Below are 17,677 nucleotides of genomic sequence, written 5' to 3' on the forward strand. Positions count from 1 at the left end.
AAATTTAAAACTTATAATATTTAACAACCAGGATAAAAAGGTGCTAATTATTTTTTTCTCTCTATAATTAACTACGGGTGTCTGGTGATTCCGTTCAAATGACACCTTATGGTTTCCACTAATGACTTGTGTCTTCCACATTCCTTCAATTTGGATTTTTGAACACAACATCCACCTTTTTCTAACGTGTGCATTTCTGTACGTCTCAGATCTCAGACATTCAGATCAACGGCCAGTCGGAGGACATGACGGCCAAGGAGAAGCTGCTGCTCTGGTCCCAGAGGATGACGGACGGCTACCAGGCCATCCGCTGCGACAACTTCACCACCAGCTGGAGGGACGGCAAGCTCTTCAACGCCGTCATCCACAAACACCAGTGAGTGGGCTGGATTGTGAAATGATAACAGCGATACGGCCAAGTATAAACTTTAATCTAATTTTAGTTTAACCTAATATATCGAGTGCATTGGACCAGGAGTGGGACCTTTTGTCAGGCTTTCAAATGTCAAATTACACTACCATTACATTTTAGACATGATAACCATGGCGTGAATAATTGTATTATATCTTGTTTATTTCATTAGAAAGTCAATTAGCAGTGTGCAGAGCCTCCGTGTTTTTACATTCCTCTTCCTTTTAAAATGTCTTCTGTTGACCTATTTGCTACTGACTTATCACAAGCTGTATTAATGGCTCTCCATGAACGTTTCAGGCCTTTAGACTATGAATAACACTAGCAGGCGTCGGCCGCCAGTAAGATGATAATCCCTCTATTAAACACGATTAGCTTACAAGATTGTTTAGCAAACCTCGGTATTAAAAAGTAAGATCTCAAGCCTGTGCTGTCGACAACCACATAGGGCCAATATTCCCCCTGAAGTTGTTGTGTGTCTTTACGGTGGAATTAGTGGTTACGGAGCCGCTTTGTGTGGGAGCGTCCTGGGAAATGAACGCTCGTTTCTTTCTCAGGAAGATTTGTGAATGCCATTTGCTCATTGGTCGGTTTCCTTTTAGACGCTTCGACAAAGGGATTCTTGAAGAAGAGCAAAGTGGTATTAGATGAGGTAAAGTTAAACGCGGAGCACATGAGAGCCATTATGCACTGAAAGAAAGGGATGCCTGCAGGGACAAGTTTTCTTGAACTGGAGTGTGAGGCTGTATAGTGCCACCTCTCATAACAGTCAGGGGTGTGGTGTGTGTGGGTGTAACTGTGGCGCTCTGTGGCTGCTACATGAAGACTGTGGCGCCGCTCGGTGTGTGTCGGCACAGTGCAGGGCGTCCCGGTGCAGAACGTGCCTGAAGAGTTCTCCAGGAGGGTTTAAGTAGTAGGCGTGTGAAGGGGTTACTTTTTAAAATTCACAAAGCCACAACAGTCGAATTCTAGGCGTCATGTGGAGAAGACAAAAAGCTGTGGGCGGGCTGTACCACTAGGAGGCCTTTTTCATCTCAGCAACCCTGCAGAAGGATTAATGTTGCTCTTCGCATGATGACGGACGCCTGAGACAATGCATTGGATCGATTGAGCCACCGACAGCAAGCAAACCGAAGCAAAATGCTCACCTTGAGGAAGAAGTCCAAGAAGAAGAAGGGAAGCATCGGCTTCGCTCGCGGCGTGTCGACGTCCGTCGGCGGCGTGGACCACCGGGTGGTCATGTTGTGCGAGGACATCCCATCGGAGGGACCCTCCTGGGACTCGGGCCGGGGTTCCCAGAGCTCAGGGGCTCGTTTCGCCGGCGAGGAACTGTGCCAGGGATGCAGGTCCCGGGGCTTTCATGTGAGAGGGCGACGACGAGACATCCGCCCCGTGGAGGCTTCTCCTGCTCGTGGACAGGACGCGCGGCGCATCAGAGAGCTGTATGAGCCTGCTCCATCTGTTACTGGTTGCACATATTGGATTTGCTTACTAAATATCAGAATCAATACCTGCGGGAGGATAATGCATTTTGTGGATTTGGTAATACCGTTTAGGATATTATGATCATAAGCTCGGTAATAGTCGAGATGAGGTTGTGTGATGCTCTGCACCGTGAAGACATTTTTTTTGTTTGGTCGTGGATGAACTGCATACTTTGATTACGTTGGCTGCACTATAAATTACATTCCAGCTATAGAGGCTCTGACATCTTCCAGGGAGAGACACACACATGCTCATCCAGGTCTGTCAGAAAGTTGGATTCAGCCATTGTCAGAAGGCCTTAAAAAAATGAAACATGTATTCGTGTTAATTTTATTGCCATTTAGACCTCCACAATACGTTTTACACAACTCGTGCGCACAGAAGCCAGCGGGTGGCCTTCGACCTTTTAATCGCAGCTTGACAGTTGCTCTCATACGTTGCGACTCAAAAAGCATGTCCTACTGTTAAACTCGACCTAGACCACCTCTGAAGATTGACTATAATGTATCAGCGGGTGATTAACTGCCCACGTTTGTGTTCCCCTAGTCCCAGACTCATCGACATGAACAAAGTGCACCAACAGACCAACCTGCAGAACCTGGAACAGGCCTTCACTGTGGCAGAGAGCGACCTGGGGGTGACCCGCCTACTGGACCCTGAGGGTAAGGCTGGCCCCCGAAGGCCATCTGGTCTTGTCATTATATGGCGTGGTGCGCTGCGGTGTTTCTCTGTTGCTTTGCAACGTGAAACAATTGAGATGTCCTTACAGATGTCGATGTCCCACACCCCGATGAGAAGTCCATCATCACCTACGTGTCATCCCTGTATGACGCCATGCCTCGGATGGATGTAGGCAGAGCCAACGTGAGTAGAAAAAATGAATGAAAGCTATTATTTATGAATTTATTCATGTATGTGTTACTTTATTCATTTGCTATTTCCAACATAAAAAGCAAAACAAAAATAACAAATAAAATGCTAAAAAAAACTGTAAAAGTATAGCAAATTAAAAAAAAATAAAATAGAAATGGTCATGAACGAGATAAATCAACAATGTCAATAAATACGACATAGGAATAAGTTCACGCTTACATGACCTTACCCCTTCGCCATGATCATCATCATATACACAACTCATAATGCCAATATGTTCAGACCAAATATCCACCCATTGGCAATCGGATCTGACTTACCCAGCCGACCCCTCCTCATCCCTACACCTCCCTTTACCTCTTGAAAGATCTTCTTTGGACTATGCTTGACTTCTATGTCCGAGCCATTCCACCAATTTAAACACACAACACTCTTCATAGTTTTACGAACACGAGGCTTCTTTAAATTCAACTCTCCTGCTGCTGTCTGTCTGTCTTCCCCCACCCTCCACCCTCCACCCTCTGCCCCCTTCCTCCACCCTCTGCCTCCTCGTCCACTCACACAAGACCCCGGATTGTTTGGTACCTAATTGAGTTTAGAGGGGGGTGAATAAGCGCCCTCCTTGTCTGCCTGTCTGTTGTTGCTGCTGTTAAAATGAACCATCTTTTTCTGCTGTGCTGGCTGCAGGAGCTGGAGCTGCGCTGGCAGGAGTACTACGAGCTGGTGACTCTTATAATCCAGTGGATCCGCCACCATGTCATGATCTTCGAGGAGAGGAAGTTCCCGGCCAGCTACGAGGAGATCGAGGTGAGATGATGTGCAGGTGTCATGCCTCTCCGCCGGAGATTTGTCGCTTTGCTGCGATTGCGGCCTCGAGCGGACACCTCGAGAGCACAAATATACTTTGTGTTTAATGTCATTCGTGATGAACGGGTTCAAACGGGGTGCGGGCCTTTTTTCAGGAACTCAAGCATTGTGAAAAAAAAAACGAGCGTCACGCGTCTCACTGCAGGGGCCCAATTATTGGAAGTAACTGTGTTCCCAGACATTGTTGTGCTGCAGGTGGGGTACGATACGCAGCAGCCACAAAGCAGATAATAATGCTGCACCTAATCCTGAGAAGCACAGGGCCACTCCCTGTCGGCGCTGCGGAACACAAAAGCGTAGCGTGACTTCAGTTATTTGTTTTTATTCTCTCTAAATTGAGAGCGAGGGATCCTCCTCTGTTGCTCTCCTGAAGGTTTCTTCCCTTTTTTCCCTGTGTTTTTGGGGGAGTTTTTTCCTGATCCGATGTGAGGTCCTGGGACAGGGATGTCGTATGTGTACAGATTGTAAAGCCCTCTGAGGCAAATTTGAAGTAGCATGGGGTTTTGGCTGCGCCTGTTTTATAAAATGTTTTTTTCCTTCAGTAATGCATGGCGTTGAGGTTATTTGAGTCATTACGTGAGTTCAACTCACTTAACGGAGGACAGCGGCCCATTGTGTCCAGACTCCTACAACGGTAGCGTGACGTGTTTTAAATGTGCTGACTGCAATTTGGGTGAATTAGGATTTTAAATCCATTTCGACGTGCAAAACATTATGTCATTCCAGACCTAAATCAAATGAAGATGTATGGATTACTAATTTAAGTCTATTTTTTCCCCTTCTTCTTCTTCCTTTTAGCTCCTTTGGCGCCAGTTCCTGAAGTTCAAAGAGACGGAGCTGCCAGCGAAAGAGGGCGACAAGAACCGGTCCAAGCACATATACCAGTCCTTCGAGGCGAGCCGACCCTGACTTTTCTATCTGATTTGGTATCGTAGTGTGTGCTCTTGTTCTCTTGAGCGCCGGCTCACACGTTTTGCTCACGCCTGCCCCCCCCCCACCCGCAGAGTGCCGTGCATGCCGGCCAGGTGAAGGTCCCCCCGGGCTACCATCCCATTGACGTGGAGAAGGAGTGGGGTCGACTTCACGTGGCCATCCTGGAAAGAGAACGTCTGCTCAGGATCGAGTTTGAGCGGTGAGTTTCATTGTACCGCCAGAGCTCAAATAAGTTACTCCTTTTATCAAAAAGGTGTTTCGCCGTCGTCGTGTCATTTTTCTCGTTGTATTGCATCACCTGGACAAACCGGTGGAAGACGTTTTGCCTCAAAAAAACGAGAGCGTCCCCCTCGCAAAACGTCGAGCGGGCGTCACGGCCGGAGAATGTGTTTACGGTTCTGGAGATGAGGAATGAATCGGAGGAGCAGACAGGATGCCTTTTGTCAGAGGACGTTCTCGTGTCACCCTGCCCTGAGTATGTAACAGAAGACCCGATGAGAACCGACTCTCTCTCGCAGCGCGACGTGTCCTCTTTCTAAAAGGGGTTGAGGAATGGCATTCGTGGGTGACCCGCATAAATTGGAGTATTTGCTGCGACGCAGGTGGCCGTCAGTTGTGGTTTTAGGCTTCTGTCGGTCTGAATGCGATGCGGTTGTCTAATTGAATGTCTTGTTTTTTATTGATCTCGTCTCATCCAGACTCGAGAGGCTTCAGAGGATTGTCAGTAAAGTCCAGATGGAGTCGGCGTCGAGCGACAGCCAACTCAGCCACCTGGAGACCCTGCTGCAGACGGTGAGTGCTATTCAGGTCCAACATTAGAGGTACTACTCTACGGGGTGTGTTCACGGAGCAGAAAGAGTCCAGAGGACGGTTCAAGAGGCCCGTGTGACTTTTGTTCATTTCATTGGGATTTTAAGTGTTTCCATATTGTCACCTTCCTAAAAATAATGGCTCAAGTAATTCTTTTAACTTAATAAAATGGCTCAAGTCACACTCTTGACATAGGCCATTGTTCTACAGGGGTAGAATCGCATGATCCGTTCAACGGAGGATGGGGAGATGATTTAGGCAATAAAACAATTTTAGTCCAAAAAAGCCATTTTTTAGGAAGGTGACGATGATACATAGCGATTTCTAAATATGGTCTCATTGATTCCAAAGTACAGACTTGTTAAGCTTCTTTCAGGCTATTTAGTTAACACACACTTTGGACATCCTTCCAATCAGACATTTAAAAAAAAATATTGCACAAATATATCATGCAAAGTAAGTTTCCTTCAGGCAGAGCAATGACTGCTTGTATGTCAAACACCGTCACAAGCCTTTATATTCCTCTCTAAGTCGTTGGCATTTGAAAAGTAGATACAAAAAAAAAAAATACATATATATATATATTCTACTTGTCTCTCACCCCTTCAGGACATCCGTCTGATGAGCGCGGGGAAACCAGCTCAGCACACGGCAGAATTGGAGCGGGAGCTGGACAAGGCCGACAACATGATCCGCCTGCTCTTCAACGATGTGCAGATACTCAAGGACGGGCGCCACCCTCAGGCTGAACAGACGTACCGCAGGTGAGTGAACCTTTGACGTAACGCACCGTGTTGCAAAGCGGTTGAAAGACGCGGGTCTGAATCCAAAGCACGCCCCCCTCCCCCCTCCAGCGTTATGAAAGTGCTCCTCTTCTGATCTCCACAGGGTTTACCGGCTCCACGAGCGCTTGGTGAACTTGCGCACCGATTACAACCTGCGCCTGAAGAACACCGTGACGATGAGCAAGGTTACCATGACGCAGCAGAGCTCCGGGAGGATTCGGCCCGAGATGGATGACGTGACCATCCGCTACGTCAAAGACCTCCTGGCCTGGGTGGAGGAGAACCAGCTCCGCATCGACGAGGCGGAGTGGGGCTCTGATCTGCCCTCTGTGGAGTCCCAGCTGGGCAGCCACCGGGGCCTGCACCAAACGGTGGAGGACTTCCGATCCAAGATCGAACGGGCCAGGGCCGACGAGGTACGCCACCGCCATCGCACGCTGGATCGATGTCGTGCCGTTGACTTTAAAAGTAACCTCTGTTGCATCTTTCATTGACTGCAGAGCCAGCTGTCTCCTATCGGCAAGGGCTCGTACAGAGAATACATGGGTAAACTGGACCTGCAGTACGCCAAGCTACTGGTGAATACTTTTCCTATTTAAAACTGCACACATTGGCATTAAGTTATAGTTGTAGGTATTTGGATGTATTTTTTTTTAACTGCTTGTATTTTCTTTTGTGTCTTTTTCAGAACTCTTCCAAGTCCCGCCTGAAGAACTTGGATTCACTCCACGCCTTCATCGGCGCTGCCACTAAGGAGATGATGTGGTTGAATGACAAAGAGGAGGAGGAGGTCAACTTTGACTGGAGCGACAGGAACACCAACATGGCGGCTAAGAAAGACAACTACTCGGTGCGTTTTAGGACTGGACTTCCAATTGTGTGTTACATTTTTTGCCTCCCCATTAAGATAATTGCCATTCACTGTTTTTAATTTTTGTTATTATTCAGGGTCTCATGCGAGAGCTGGAGCTGAGGGAGAAGAAAGTCAATGATCTCCAGGTCATGGGAGACAAACTTGTCCGGGATGGACATCCCGGCAAGAAGACGGTTGAAGTAATTACTCTAATACGCCCAGCTGAACAGTCCGAATCCACATGCTGTATTATCCACATGCGACTGAGTCATCATGTCTTCTTTGTCCCTTTCAGGCCTTCACAGCCGCCCTGCAGACTCAGTGGAGCTGGATCCTCCAGCTGTGCTGCTGTATCGAGGCTCATCTCAAAGAAAACACAGCCTACTACCAGGTATGGGACCGCTACATGACATCCAATAACCCTGTGGATCCGTCAACATTCAGTGAGCAAAGAATCACATGTTCCTCCCCCTTCCCTTTGCAGTTCTTTGCCGATGTGAAAGAGGCTCAGGACAAGATGAAGAAAATGCAAGAGAACATGAAAAAGAAGTACAGCTGCGACCGCTCCACCACGACCACGCGGCTGGAGGACCTGCTGCAGGACGCCGTGGTGAGTGAGGACTGCTGACATCGAGCTGCACATGCACACGGTCTTGCCAGATGAGCTTCTTTGATTCAGGAGATTTCACTTTTTCAATTTTTTAATGTTCCCCCCTCAGGAGGAGCGAGAGCAGCTGAATGAATACAAGACCCTTGCGACCGGCCTGAACAAGAGAGCCAAGTCCATCATCCAGCTGAAACCACGCAACCCCACCACCTCCATCAAAGGCAAACTGCCCATTCAGGCCATCTGCGACTTCAAGCAGCAGGAGGTCAGTGATTCCTCCAGAGCCCAGAGTGGTCAAACGCGTCGCCCAGAGCCTCAGCTGCCCCCCTTTCCTCGACGTCCGTGTAATGTACCAATCCTGGATTGTGTTTCAGATCACCGTCCATAAAGGAGACGAGTGCGCGCTCCTCAACAACTCGCAGCCCTTCAAGTGGAAGGTGCTGAACCACTCGGGACACGAGTCGGTGGTGCCCTCCGTCTGCTTCATGGTGCCTCCGGTCAACAAGGAGGCCGTGGACGGCGTGTCCAGGTGAGGACGAGCTGCAGGGTTTATGGGAAATGCTTCTTTCTTCTCTTTTTTTTGAACCGGTAACCGATTTAAGAAGGCAATTCTGAGTTGAGTTTAAAACTAAACTTCAAATCTCTGGGGCGCTGTCAGTTTCCTAATTGTTGCTGCGTTCCTCCCCGACTTCAGCCTGGATTCAGGTTATCAGCAGATGGTGACCATGTGGCAGACGTTCCATATAGACATGAAGAGCTTGCTGTCGTGGCAGTACCTGATGAGGGACTACACGCAGATACGCACCTGGAACATCACCATGGTGAGCGTGAACACTTGTATACACAAAATGTACGTTCAAATAAAAAAAACAGAAGAGTTGTTATTAATAGGTGTGAAACTTTATTCACGAGCTGACCTGTATGTGCACTTTTTTTAAATACAAAAAGCATATTATTAGACTTTATTTAACCTAATTAATGAATCTCATTCAGTTACTTTAGGATCATTTTATATGCTAGCTTTAACACAATTAACAACGACGCCGTCTTGTTAGTGCTTTCATGACCGTCTATTCCAGTCCAAAAAAAAACAGCATTAAATGAAATTACAGCGCCAACCTCTTCAGAATACGTAGAATACACCTTCTAATCCCTCCCCCCCGTTCTTCTCCACCCTTTGCAGTTGAGGACCATGAAACAGGAGGAGTACAGGCTGATGATGAGGAACCTGGAGCTCCACTACCAGGACTACATGCGCGACAGCCAGGACTCGCAGCTCTTTGGCCCCGACGACCGCATGCAGGTCGAGGAGGACTACACCAAGTCCACAAAGCATTTCGAACACCTGCTCCGCTCCATGGAGAAAGGTAACGTTTTTTTTCTTTTTTTCGTTTTGTTCCCCTCCAAACAACACAAACGATTCACGCATGTATAAAGGGAATATGCAATAAGTGACGAGCAGCTTTACAGAATGTAATTGTTCACCTTTTCAGGGATAATGGTTGCTAGGCTCAAAGGTGAGTGAAGTCAAGCCGGTCGAAGCTGCAGCTCACCAAGCAAATGGACACGCTTTGAAGCTTTGGATGAGATGCTCAAAGATAACCATTAGTGTGATTAGAGTCCTGAGTGACTGCATGTCGGTTTGGTCCCCACGTTGCTTCCATATTCTGTGAGCTGGCTACAGCGGGTTTGGCTTAATGTCACGCGGCGTTCTCACCGAATGGTATGATCGCTTGTGAGAACACTTGCCATATGCTGTACGTCACGCCTGTAGTTTCCTATGGAGCCGCGTGTGCGTCGTAGTAGTTGCACATCATCAACACCAGATTGTGCTGTGCCATGTACACAAAACTCGTATTCGAGTTCCGCGACAGTAATTGTGTTTTATCTACCGTAATAAATATGTTCTTAACCCTCGAGTGCATTTAAAACACACTTCTTGTCCTTTCGACTTGATCACTCTCTCATGTTGCTGCTCTAAAGTTCTACATGTGCTGCTACACAGGTCAACAGGATGAAACTCTGTGCATGAACTACATCTCTGAGATCAAGGACCTGCGCGTGAGCATCGAGGACTGCGAGACGGGGACCGTGGCTCGCATACGCAAACCTATGGAGAAGGAACCTCTGAAAGAATGTGTTCAGAAGACAGCAGACCAGCAGGTACCGTACATGGCAACGTGGCCATATGAATGACACTACATTACCACGTTAATTAGACATCAGTGCCTATGGGTTTTGAGTCAGATGGCCTAGATGATTATCTCAAGGGCTAAGTTATTCTTACTTGAGAGGATGAAGTAGAAACGCGTGCGTCATCTTTGCAATAGTACACATGTCTCAATGTCGGTAGAGATGCAAACATGTTGGCTGAGATTGTGCACATTTGCATGACCCCCCGTGACACTATTTGAGTGTCATTTGCTTGGTTAGTTTTCAAATAAGCCAGATGGCAACATGTATGGAAATACAGTAAGCCAACAACTCTTGTTGTCTTCCTCTGTTGTGCAGAAAGTCCAGGTGAAGCTTAAGGGCCTCAAGAAGGACCTTGACAACGTGTCTGTGAGGACAAAAGAGGTCTTGGCCTCCCCTCAGCAGTCTGCCTCGGCTCCTGTCCTGCGCTCAGAGCTTGAACTCACCGTGCAGAAGATGGATCATGCCAGCATGCTCTCCACGGTTTATCTCGATAAGTAAGTGAAATGAGAATGAGGGGCGGGGGGGGGGGGGGATGCACTGATGCACTGATGCACTGATGCACTGATGCCTAATGTATGTACTTATTGTTTCTTGTCCCAGGCTGAAGACTGTGGAAATGGTCATCCGTAACACACAGGGTGCTGAGGGAGTTCTCAAGCAGTATGAGGACTGTCTGCGTGAGGTTCACACCGTGCCCAGCGATGGCAAGGAAGTAGAGGCTTACAGAACAACGCTTAAGGTAAACGGCAAATTTTCTATTTTCATCAGACCAATTGGGAACTGTTGCCATGAAGCGGTTCGGCCTAACCGGTGATCTCGACCTTTCTCTCCGCATGACATCGGCAGAAAATGCGAGTGGAGGCCGAGGGTGAACAGCCAGTGTTTGACTCTCTGGAAGAAGAGCTGAAGAAGGCCACCGCCGCGAGCAACAAGATGTCCCGCGTGCACAGCGAGCGGGACGTCGAGCTGGACCACTACCGCCAGCTGCTGTCTGGTCTTCAGGACCGCTGGAAGGCCGTGTTCGCCCAGATGGACATCCGCCAGAGAGAGCTGGATCAGCTCGGCCGCCAGCTGGGCTACTATCGCGAGAGCTACGACTGGCTGATCCGCTGGATTTCTGACGCCAAGGAAAGGCAGGAGAAGATCCAGGCCGTGTCCATCACCGACAGCAAAACTCTCAATGAGCAACTGACTCAGGAGAAGGTACCTTGAGCACCGCCTTTTTGTCTCATTCATTTCCCACGTGAAACAAGCGAGCTCAACTAATAAATGAAAACCTTTTTTAAACAGAACCTGCTGGAGGAGATTGAGAATAACAAAGACAAAGTTGACGAGTGTCAAACATATGCTAAAGGTTACATTAATACTATCAAGGTGAGCGTAAACAACAACAGCTTTCATTCATTATTGTAAATATTGTAATTTGCAGCATTACTAATATACGAAGGATTTTCTTTTCTTCCAATCAGGACTATGAACTCCAGCTGGTTGCCTACAAAGCTCATATGGATCCTCTTGCTTCTCCCTTGAAGAAGACCAAACTGGATTCTGCCTCTGACGACATCATTCAGGAGGTTTGTTTCCGAGAACCCGAGTTGTATGCGTCTTCTAGAAAATCGTTTCGATGAAGGACATCGTAACCATTGAACTCATTTGACTGTAAATGACACCGACGCTTTGTTTGTCTCTCCCCGTATCAGTATGTAACGCTGAGGACCCGGTACAGTGAGCTGATGACTCTGACTAGTCAGTACATCAAGTTCATCACCGACACGCAGCGCCGCCTGGAGGACGAGGAGGTGCGTGACAACTGGCTGAGGATTCCCAAACAAAACTAAATTCTAACATTAATCCAACCGACCGACCAAATAATCGGCCAACCGACCAACAAACGAGATTAGCCACCGATTACCGATACACATGCATGCGCTGCACTGTGTGTCACACACACACACACGTACACACAAACATTAATGTGCGGGCGACAAAACGGTTCCTTTGCACCGGTTTACGCTTGAAACGTTGGCATGCTGTAGCTGATCCATATGCTAGAGAAGCACATTATTGTTTGCCTTCAGTAGTGATTCAAGACGCTGAGGAAAAATATCACTAAATTAAATTAAGAACAGATATGAGGCATTAGGTTTGAGTGTGTTTTACATTCAAGTGAATCCAGTATTTTATTTGATTATTGAGACATTAACATTGATTCTCAACGTCAGCCTAAAACTAGACTAAATACACACAGCGCACTGTGTGTTCGTACTAGCTACCTCATCTCCATTCATTGTGCGTACTGTGATGTAGATTTAGAGTTAGGGGTTCTTTCTTTCACTACGACTCTCCTTTCCTTTCTTATCCTTCTGGCCACTTCATTTCTTTGGGGGTTAAAATCAAAGTGTTTCAGCCTGATTATCTCCAGCCCTCCTTCTGCTCCCTAAATTAACACACAAGTTCATTAGTTTTACATTATTTTTCTAACCCTAATGTTTTGTTTGTTTCTTTGCTTCTCTTAACTGCTTGCCAGTGCTTTGCCACGATGAATGCTTAACTTGTTTGAGCGTTAAAAGAGGTAAATTATTCACAGTGGTTCTCCTGTTCCGTATAATCTCCATTCCCATCCTAACATCTGCGTCTCTCTCAAACTGCACTTTGGCTTTTCGTGGCATATTTATTTCCTTGCTTTGACTGCAGCCTTTTATAGGATTACAGTAGCTATCCACACTTTCTTACTCGCACTATGCACTCGGTGTTCTTTTAAACCCACGTCACGCTGCTTCTTATACTTCCTGCATCTATAAACAGGTTTTCGTCATCTGAACCTGTTATCCTTGACTTTGCCTTTCCTTTCCATTCCATTTTGCGGCAAATAGTGATTTAAAGAACCCAGAGTGCATTGATTAAAAGCTAGTTTAAGTAAATGGTGTGATGGATTTAGTTGAAATTATTGAGTGAAAATATAACCACCTAAAAACATATCAATAGTGTCAGAAATGCCCTTAAATACATATGAATGGCTTTTCCTCCCATCAATGTGCAATAAATATAGAAAGAAAAAATGTCAACAAACAATCTTTAACAATTTGTTGAGAATTAAAGCTAAATTGTAGACGTACAATTTTATATTGCAATCACCATTATGAGGCAGTTTTGAAAGTTAGAAACAGCTACAGTTGCATGCCATGTGGTTTTCTCGCTGTGTTGTGAAGTGATATTTTGTTTCCATACATTGATTCGTTCATCCCCGTCATCCATTTATTTCCCGTATTGCCTTGTCATTAATTTTTTGATTGCATCGTGAATTTAACATCACTTTAATGAATGTGCATCTAATTTGTGTCCAGTGAATGATCTTTGACTTGACCTTTAAGCTAACATTAACATTAACTCGGTAATACAGTACATTAAATTGCTCATATTCCGGTGGGATTAGGCTGTGATTACTCTAGTTATCTAAATTTTAATCCACACCGTTTTGAGCTGGTTAATGTACAGTGCTACCTGTAACATGTCATGCTTGATTATAACCCTTTCTTTACCATTTGCCTCCACTAATGCAGAAAGTTGCAAAGAAACTCAAAGCAGAAGAGCAGAAAAAAATGGCCGAGATGCAGGCTGAGTTAGACAAACAGAAGCAGTTAGCTGCAGCGCACGCAAAGGCCATTGCCAAAGCTGAGAAAGAGGCTCAAGAGCTGAAGCTCAAAATGCAGGAAGAAGTTAGCAGGAGAGAGATTGCTGCTGTAGATGCAGAGAAGCAAAAGCACAACATCCAGCTGGAACTGCATGAGCTCAAAAATCTATCTGAGCAACAGATCAAGGACAAAAGCAACCTGGTGGATGAGGCTCTTCACAGCAGGACCAAGATTGAGGAGGAAATCCACATCATCAGGATCCAACTCGAGACGACAGTAAAACAAAAGTCTTCCGCGGAATCCGAGCTCAAGCAACTTCGTGTAAGAGCAGCCGAAGCGGAGAAACTCAGAAAGGCCGCCCAGGAGGAAGCTGAGAAGCTCCACAAACAGGTCAATGAGGAGACCCAGAAAAAGCGCGTGGCAGAGGACGAACTCAAACGCAAATCCGAGGCAGAGAAAGAAGCTGCTAAGCAAAAGCAAAAAGCTCTGGAAGACCTGGACAATCTCAAGATGCAGGCCGAGGAGGCTGAAAGGCAAGTGAAGCAAGCCGAGATCGAAAAGGAGAGACAAATCAAGGTCGCACACGTGGCAGCCCAGAAGAGTGCCGCGGCTGAGCTCCAGAGCAAACAGATCTCCTTTGTGGAAAAGACCTCGAAGTTGGAGGCATCCCTCAAACAAGAGCATGGCGCTGTCCTTCAGCTGCAACAGGAAGCGGCACATCTCAAGAAACAACAGGAGGATGCGATAAATGCCAGAGAGGAGGCAGAAAGGGAGCTTGAGAAGTGGAGGCAAAAAGCTAATGAGGCCCTCCGTCTCAGACTCCAGGCTGAGGAAGAAGCTCACAAAAAGAGCCTCGCTCAAGAAGATGCTGAGAAACAAAAGGAGGAGGCTGAGCGTGAGGCTAAAAAGAGAACCAAAGCTGAAGAGTCGGCCCTGAAGCAGAAAGAGATGGCCGAGAAAGAGCTCGACAGGCAGCGGAAGGTAGCTGAGAGCACAGCTCAGCAGAAACTCACCGCGGAACAGGAACTGATACGACTTCGGGCCGACTTTGACAACGCAGAACAGCAGAGGTCCCTCCTTGAAGATGAACTGTACCGCCTGAAGAATGAAGTCGTCGCAGCGCAACAACAAAGGAAGCAGCTGGAGGATGAGCTGGCCAAAGTGCGGAGTGAAATGGATATCCTCATTCAACTGAAGTTCAAGGCAGAAAAGGAGACCATGTCCAACACGGAGAAGAGCAAACAACTTCTTGAGGCTGAAGCCAGCAAGATGAGGGACGTGGCGGAGGAAGCCAGCAAGCTTCGAGCCATCGCAGAGGAGGCCAAGCATCAGAGGCAAGTTGCTGAGGAAGAGGCAGCTCGTCAGAGAGCGGAGGCTGAGAGGATTCTCAAAGAGAAGCTGGCTGCAATCAGCGACGCCACTCGTTCCAAAACAGAGGCCGAAATCGCCCTGAAAGAGAAAGAGGCTGAAAACGAAAGACTCCGCCGTCAAGCAGAGGATGAGTCGTACCAGAGGAAAGCTCTTGAAGACCAGGCTAACCAGCACAAGCAAGAGATTGAGGAAAAGATCGTCCTACTCAAAAAATCCTCTGAGGCTGAAATGGATCGACAGAAAGCAATAGTGGACGACACTCTGAAACAGAGGCGAGTCGTCGAAGAAGAAATCCGAATTCTGAAGCTCAACTTTGAAAAGGCCTCATCTGGAAAACTTGATCTGGAGCTGGAACTGAACAAGCTCAAGAACATTGCGGAGGAGACTCAACAGAGCAAACTAAGAACTGAGGAAGAGGCGGAGAAACTAAGGAAGCTTGCCCTTGAGGAGGAGAAGAGGAGGAGGGAAGCGGAGGAGAAGGTTAGGAAGATCACCGCTGCAGAGGAAGAGGCAGCCAGACAGTGCAAGGCCGCCCAAGAAGAGCTCGCTCGTCTGAAAAAGAAAGCCGAAGAGGCCAGGAAGCAGAAAGACGTGGCCGACATCGAAGCAGAAAAACAGATTGTTGCAGCCGAACAAGCAGCCCTGAAATGCAATGCAGCTGAGCATCAAGCCCAAAGTGTCCTCGCCCAACAGAAGGAAGACAGCATCATGAAGAAGAAGCTTCAGGCAGAGTACGAGAAAGCCAAGAAGCTAGCCAAGGAGGCAGAGGCCGCCAGGGAGAAGGCAGAGAGGGAGGCGGCTCTGTTTCGCCAACAAGCAGAGGAAGCAGAGCGGCAGAAGGCCGCGGCCGAGCAAGAGGCTGCAAACCAGGCCAAAGCTCAGGAGGATGCGGAAAGGTTGCGGAAGGAGGCTGAATTTGAAGCTGCCAAACGAGCACAAGCAGAAACTTCAGCACTCAAGCAGAAGCACCAGGCCGACGCTGAGATGGCAAAGCACAAAAAACTGGCAGAGCAAACATTGAAACAGAAGTTCCAAGTGGAGCAAGAGCTCACAAAGGTTAAACTGAAGCTTGACGATACCGATAAACAGAAATCCGTCCTGGATGAAGAGCTGCAGCGCTTGAAGGATGAGGTTGATGACGCTGTCAAACAAAGGGGCCAGGTAGAGGAGGAGCTCTTCAAGGTCAAGGTTCAGATGGAGGAGCTGCTCAAACTGAAAATCAGAATTGAGGAGGAAAATCAACGCCTCATCAAGAAGGACAAAGACAACTCTCAGAAATTCCTTGCCGACGAGGCTGACATTATGAAAAGGCTCGCTGAGGACGCCGCCAGACTTAGTGTTGAATCCCAAGAGGCTGCACGCCTGAGACAGATTGCAGAAGAAGACCTCAATCAGCAACGAGCTCTTGCAGAGAAAATGCTCAAAGAGAAAATGCAGGCCATACAGGAGGCATCTCGACTTCGAGCTGAGGCGGAGATGCTCCAAAGACAGAAGGACTTGGCTCAGCAGCAGGCACAACAGCTGCTAGAGGATAAACAACTAATGCAACAGCGTCTGGAAGAAGAGACGGAGGAATACCAGAAGTCACTTGGAGCGGAGAGGAAAAGGCAGTTGGAGATTGTAGCTGAAGCCGAAAAACTCAAACTCCAAGTTTCTCAGCTCAGCGAAGCCCAGGCCAGAGCCGAGGAGGAGGCCAAAAGATTCAAGAAGCAAGCTGATAATATTGCTACCCGCCTTCATGAGACGGAGATAGCCACCAAAGAAAAAATGACTGCAGTGAAAAAAATGGAAGACGAGAGAGTCAATACCAGCAAAGAGGCTGGCGATTTACGCGACGCAATCGCAGACCTAGAGAGGGAGAAGGCTAGACTGAAAAAAGAAGCAGAAGAACTTCAAAATAAGTCTAAAGAGGTATTGTGTCAAAAATGGCATAACCGAGCAGCTTATGTCATTGTTAACTCTTTCTGAAAACTAACACACTTCTTTAAATTTCCTCTATTCCTTTCTCTCACTATACTAATCATGAAACCATATCTTTGATTTTTAATATCATTTTGATTACTTTTTTTTTTTACAGTGCACTGTGCTCATGCAGATCCTGAATGTCCCCTCATATCCTGGAATGTTTCTTCATTTTGAGACACGCATCACATTTCTTTTTCAAAACTGAAATCAATAGAAATATGATAGCAATTTAGCCAAAAATGTTAAACTTAAGTGTGATTTAGAGAGATAGCCTTGCATTACACTACATCCACATTTACAAGAACCACTGCTCAATGAGTTTTAAAGGAATGTCCCACCGCATTTATCATGCATGGTAGCCATATCTTGAATATTGACTGTATTTGCAGGATGAAAAGACCAACACATTAGTGGCTAAGAAAATGTTACCTTCAGTAACCGTCCCATTTGTAACAATGCCCAGCTTTCATGGTGAATGCTGTTAAGATATGCAGACATCTCCACCCCAACTGATTGATGTATTTGTACTTGTCAGGCAAGCAAAACTATGTCACCAACATAGACATGCTAAAACATTTACCAGAGAACTCACCATACCTATTGTCTGACAAGTATATGTTGGCGTCATCCACATCCCCCACCCCTCTGTTTATCCATCACCTCTAGAGGAAGAGGAGGGAATTGCTATGTCTATACCATGCACTAAACTGGGAGATGTGTTAATGTGATGATTATAATCATTAGAATACAGAGATGTTAAAAGGACACTATCCAAGATCCTTGCCAACTGCTTATCCTAAACTAATTATATGATGAATTATCTTGAATTCTGATCCTTGCCATTTAATTCAAGTAATATATATGGTGAATATGTGTGTAACACCTAAG

At 46.8% G+C, this 17,677-nt stretch overlaps 1 protein-coding gene across 13 annotated transcripts in view; it reads left to right on the top strand.

Annotated features, from left to right (window-relative positions):
• LOC117728001 (plectin-like) overlaps positions 1-17,677 on the top strand; it is a 92,415-nt gene that overhangs the window by 65,695 nt on the left and 9,043 nt on the right. For 12 of the 13 annotated variants that reach the window (XM_034528623.1, XM_034528610.1, XM_034528613.1 and 9 more), the window contains 26 exons: positions 210-376; positions 2,444-2,559; positions 2,667-2,761; positions 3,458-3,577; positions 4,436-4,531; positions 4,642-4,769; positions 5,269-5,362; positions 5,990-6,144; positions 6,269-6,581; positions 6,666-6,743; positions 6,854-7,015; positions 7,114-7,218; positions 7,314-7,409; positions 7,503-7,628; positions 7,738-7,890; positions 8,000-8,154; positions 8,320-8,446; positions 8,809-8,992; positions 9,631-9,788; positions 10,137-10,315; positions 10,422-10,560; positions 10,668-11,024; positions 11,112-11,195; positions 11,291-11,395; positions 11,522-11,620; positions 13,382-16,735. In XM_034528623.1, the coding sequence (XP_034384514.1) occupies positions 210-376; positions 2,444-2,559; positions 2,667-2,761; positions 3,458-3,577; positions 4,436-4,531; positions 4,642-4,769; positions 5,269-5,362; positions 5,990-6,144; positions 6,269-6,581; positions 6,666-6,743; positions 6,854-7,015; positions 7,114-7,218; positions 7,314-7,409; positions 7,503-7,628; positions 7,738-7,890; positions 8,000-8,154; positions 8,320-8,446; positions 8,809-8,992; positions 9,631-9,788; positions 10,137-10,315; positions 10,422-10,560; positions 10,668-11,024; positions 11,112-11,195; positions 11,291-11,395; positions 11,522-11,620; positions 13,382-16,735 (6,945 nt within the window). The remainder of the gene's footprint in view (positions 1-209; positions 377-2,443; positions 2,560-2,666; positions 2,762-3,457; positions 3,578-4,435; positions 4,532-4,641; positions 4,770-5,268; positions 5,363-5,989; positions 6,145-6,268; positions 6,582-6,665; positions 6,744-6,853; positions 7,016-7,113; positions 7,219-7,313; positions 7,410-7,502; positions 7,629-7,737; positions 7,891-7,999; positions 8,155-8,319; positions 8,447-8,808; positions 8,993-9,630; positions 9,789-10,136; positions 10,316-10,421; positions 10,561-10,667; positions 11,025-11,111; positions 11,196-11,290; positions 11,396-11,521; positions 11,621-13,381; positions 16,736-17,677) is intronic. The other variant, XM_034528619.1, reaches the window with a different exon arrangement.

The sequence above is a fragment of the Cyclopterus lumpus genome, chromosome 25 (assembly GCF_009769545.1).
Source record: "Cyclopterus lumpus isolate fCycLum1 chromosome 25, fCycLum1.pri, whole genome shotgun sequence".
Lineage (NCBI taxonomy): Eukaryota > Metazoa > Chordata > Actinopteri > Perciformes > Cyclopteridae > Cyclopterus > Cyclopterus lumpus.